Consider the following 2,400-nt stretch of genomic DNA (forward strand, 5'->3'; position numbering starts at 1 on the left):
TTTGAGAGGATTTAAATAGTGTTTTATGTGGTGCCACAGAATCGTGGAAAGTCTCTTTAAATTAGGGCATATTTTAGTGTCTCTGGACTCTATGGCAAGTTCTTGTGCGCTGAATGCGTGCTCTATCTCTCTCTCTGGTCGCCATCTCTCTCTCTCTCTCTCTCTCTCTCTCTCTCTCTCTCTCTCGGAGTCTCCAGAGTTTTGTTGAAGCTCTTCTTCGACTTCTTTTGGAGATTCTTCTTATTTGTGGGCAGCGTCTTGTCTTGGGAGTCCTTTGGCTTGTGGCGGCGGAGCCCGAGGCGGGACCTGTCACGGGGAGCATCAGAGGCAGAGGCAGAGGCAGAGGAAGGGCAGACGCCCTCTCGCTCAGAGGCCCGGGGCGGGGGGCAGACGCGGCATAGGCATAGAATATATATAATCATATTACAATATAATCATATAATTAGGAGGCCAATCGCAGCGGTGCTTTGAGTGTTCGTAGAAAACGCGCCGATCTGCGCGAGGGGCTCCCTCGAGGCGTTTTGTTTTGGGGATGAAGCGTCAACAACAGCATCCTGTGACGGAGAAGAGAAGAGGAGGGAGAAAGGAGACAAGTTAGACTCGATGCGTAAAAAAAAGAGCCAAAACACACAATACACTCGCACTGCCCCAAATAGACTCGATGCGTAAAGAAGCAGCCAAAAACCACACAATACAATCGCACTGCCCCAATTAGTAGCCTACACCAATTAAAGCGGGGCAATTATGTGATAGAGTAGTAATTACGTCATTACGCAATTATAAACAACAGAGTATATGGAGTTAACGATAATAGGAGAATAATAGGAACAATAATACATAGATAAAACATCCACGAACCTTCTTAGTGCTCAGAACCAGTTGGTGAAGTCCAGGAGCTCTTGTTCCTCGGGGCTGAGGGGGTCGTATGAGGGGGATCCCTCCGCGTCAGAGGAGTAGGACGAGGAGGACACAGGAGACCCGGCCATAGAGTTCATGTCTGCTGCGGCGTAACTCTGCGCGACCATGCCGGGGGACGACAACAAGACTCCCGACTGGAAGGCCGCGCTGACCGCGTCGTGCTCGTCCAGCAGCTGCTGTAGCGCGCGGATGTACTCCACGGCGGACCGGAGCGTCTCCACTTTGCTCATCTTCTTGTTGGCGGCGCCGTTCGGGACGTGCTCGCGCAGCGTGGCGAAGCCGCTGTTGACCAGCTTCACGCGGTTGCGCTCGCGCTCGTTCCTCCTGGCCACCGCGTGCGGTTGCTGTGTCGGTAAGCTGTAGCCGAAGACTCCCGCGAAGTGCAGTCTCCGTTTGCAGCGCAGCAGCTCTGGCGAGGAGGACCGCTGGCGTTTGGGCTGCTTGGATGAGGATGAGGAGGAGGAGGACTTGGAGCTTCCCTGGCTCCCCTGGCTGTCCACCGGACTGAGCTGGAGGCTCTGGGCCGCCGAGAAGAAGCAGCTGGGCGGCAAGAACTGCTGCTGTGACACGGTGATTTCCATCTTGGCAGTAATATCCATGGAGGTCTGTGGGGACCAGATAGGAGGAAAACAAGGGATGCTGAATCCAAGCCTCTCGCCGAGAGATGAGAACAGATGAGATGAGATGAGGTGATGCGGGATGGGATGCGGTGGGATGGGCGTGCGTGGAGGCGTGCGCTCTCAGGGATCAGTCCAAGTTGGCCGTGCGTCCAGCTCGTGGCGTTCACGTGTGCCTTTATGCACTTCCTCCTGGCTCGTGGTGCTGTCTGTTGTGAAACGGGTCCAAACCAAACCACAAGTCCCGGTAACCTTCGCGTTAAACCTCCTCGTGTTGTCTTGAGTGGAGTTGTGGTTGCTCTGTGTCCCGAGTGGGGCCACCGGGGGCTTTATTGGCGCGCGGGGAGGGAGGCAGCCAGCCCCCCACGCGCCTCACGGGCCGCCTGGCCACGCCTCCTCGCGAGCCTGTCGCGTTCTATTCACCTTGCGTTGCGCGCGGAGATGCTGCTGCTGCTGCCGTGCCGTGCGTACGCCTGGCGCGTGCCACTCCTGCCACTGAATAAACAACGACATCCTGCCCATGCGCTGTAGACTGCAGTGCAACTCCAGAGCTTTGTAGGGAGAGGAGAGGAGAGGAGAGGAGAGAGGAGAGGAAGGGAGAGGAGAGGAGAGGAGAGAGGAGAGGAAGGGAGAGGAGAGGAGAGGAGAGAGGAGATGAAAGAGGAGGAGAGGAAAGGAGATGAGAGGAGAGGAAGGGAGAGGAGAGGAGAGGAGAGGAGAGGAGAGGAGAGAAGGAGGGGAGAGGACAGAAGAGGAGAGGAGAGAGGAGAGGAGAGGAGAGGAGAGGAGAGGAGAGGGGAGAAGGAGGGTAGAGGACAGAAGAGGAGAGGAGAGTGTCGGGTCGGTTCTATTGTCAGGGAACTGC

The 2,400-nt window shown here is 56.1% G+C and overlaps 1 protein-coding gene across 1 annotated transcript; it reads right to left on the reverse strand.

Annotated features, from left to right (window-relative positions):
* Positions 1 to 428: 428 nt before the first annotated feature.
* Positions 429 to 1,517, reverse strand: ascl1a (achaete-scute family bHLH transcription factor 1a). Its single transcript, XM_063218080.1, has 2 exons — positions 859 to 1,517; positions 429 to 554 (listed from the first exon to the last, which is right to left on the reverse strand). Exon 1 carries the CDS (start codon positions 1,515 to 1,517, stop codon positions 870 to 872), a length of 648 nt encoding a protein of 215 aa, XP_063074150.1. The 3' UTR covers positions 429 to 554; positions 859 to 869.
* Between the last annotated feature and the right edge of the window lie 883 nt (positions 1,518 to 2,400).

The sequence above is a fragment of the Engraulis encrasicolus genome, chromosome 15 (assembly GCF_034702125.1).
Source record: "Engraulis encrasicolus isolate BLACKSEA-1 chromosome 15, IST_EnEncr_1.0, whole genome shotgun sequence".
Classification (NCBI taxonomy): Eukaryota; Metazoa; Chordata; class Actinopteri; order Clupeiformes; family Engraulidae; genus Engraulis; species Engraulis encrasicolus.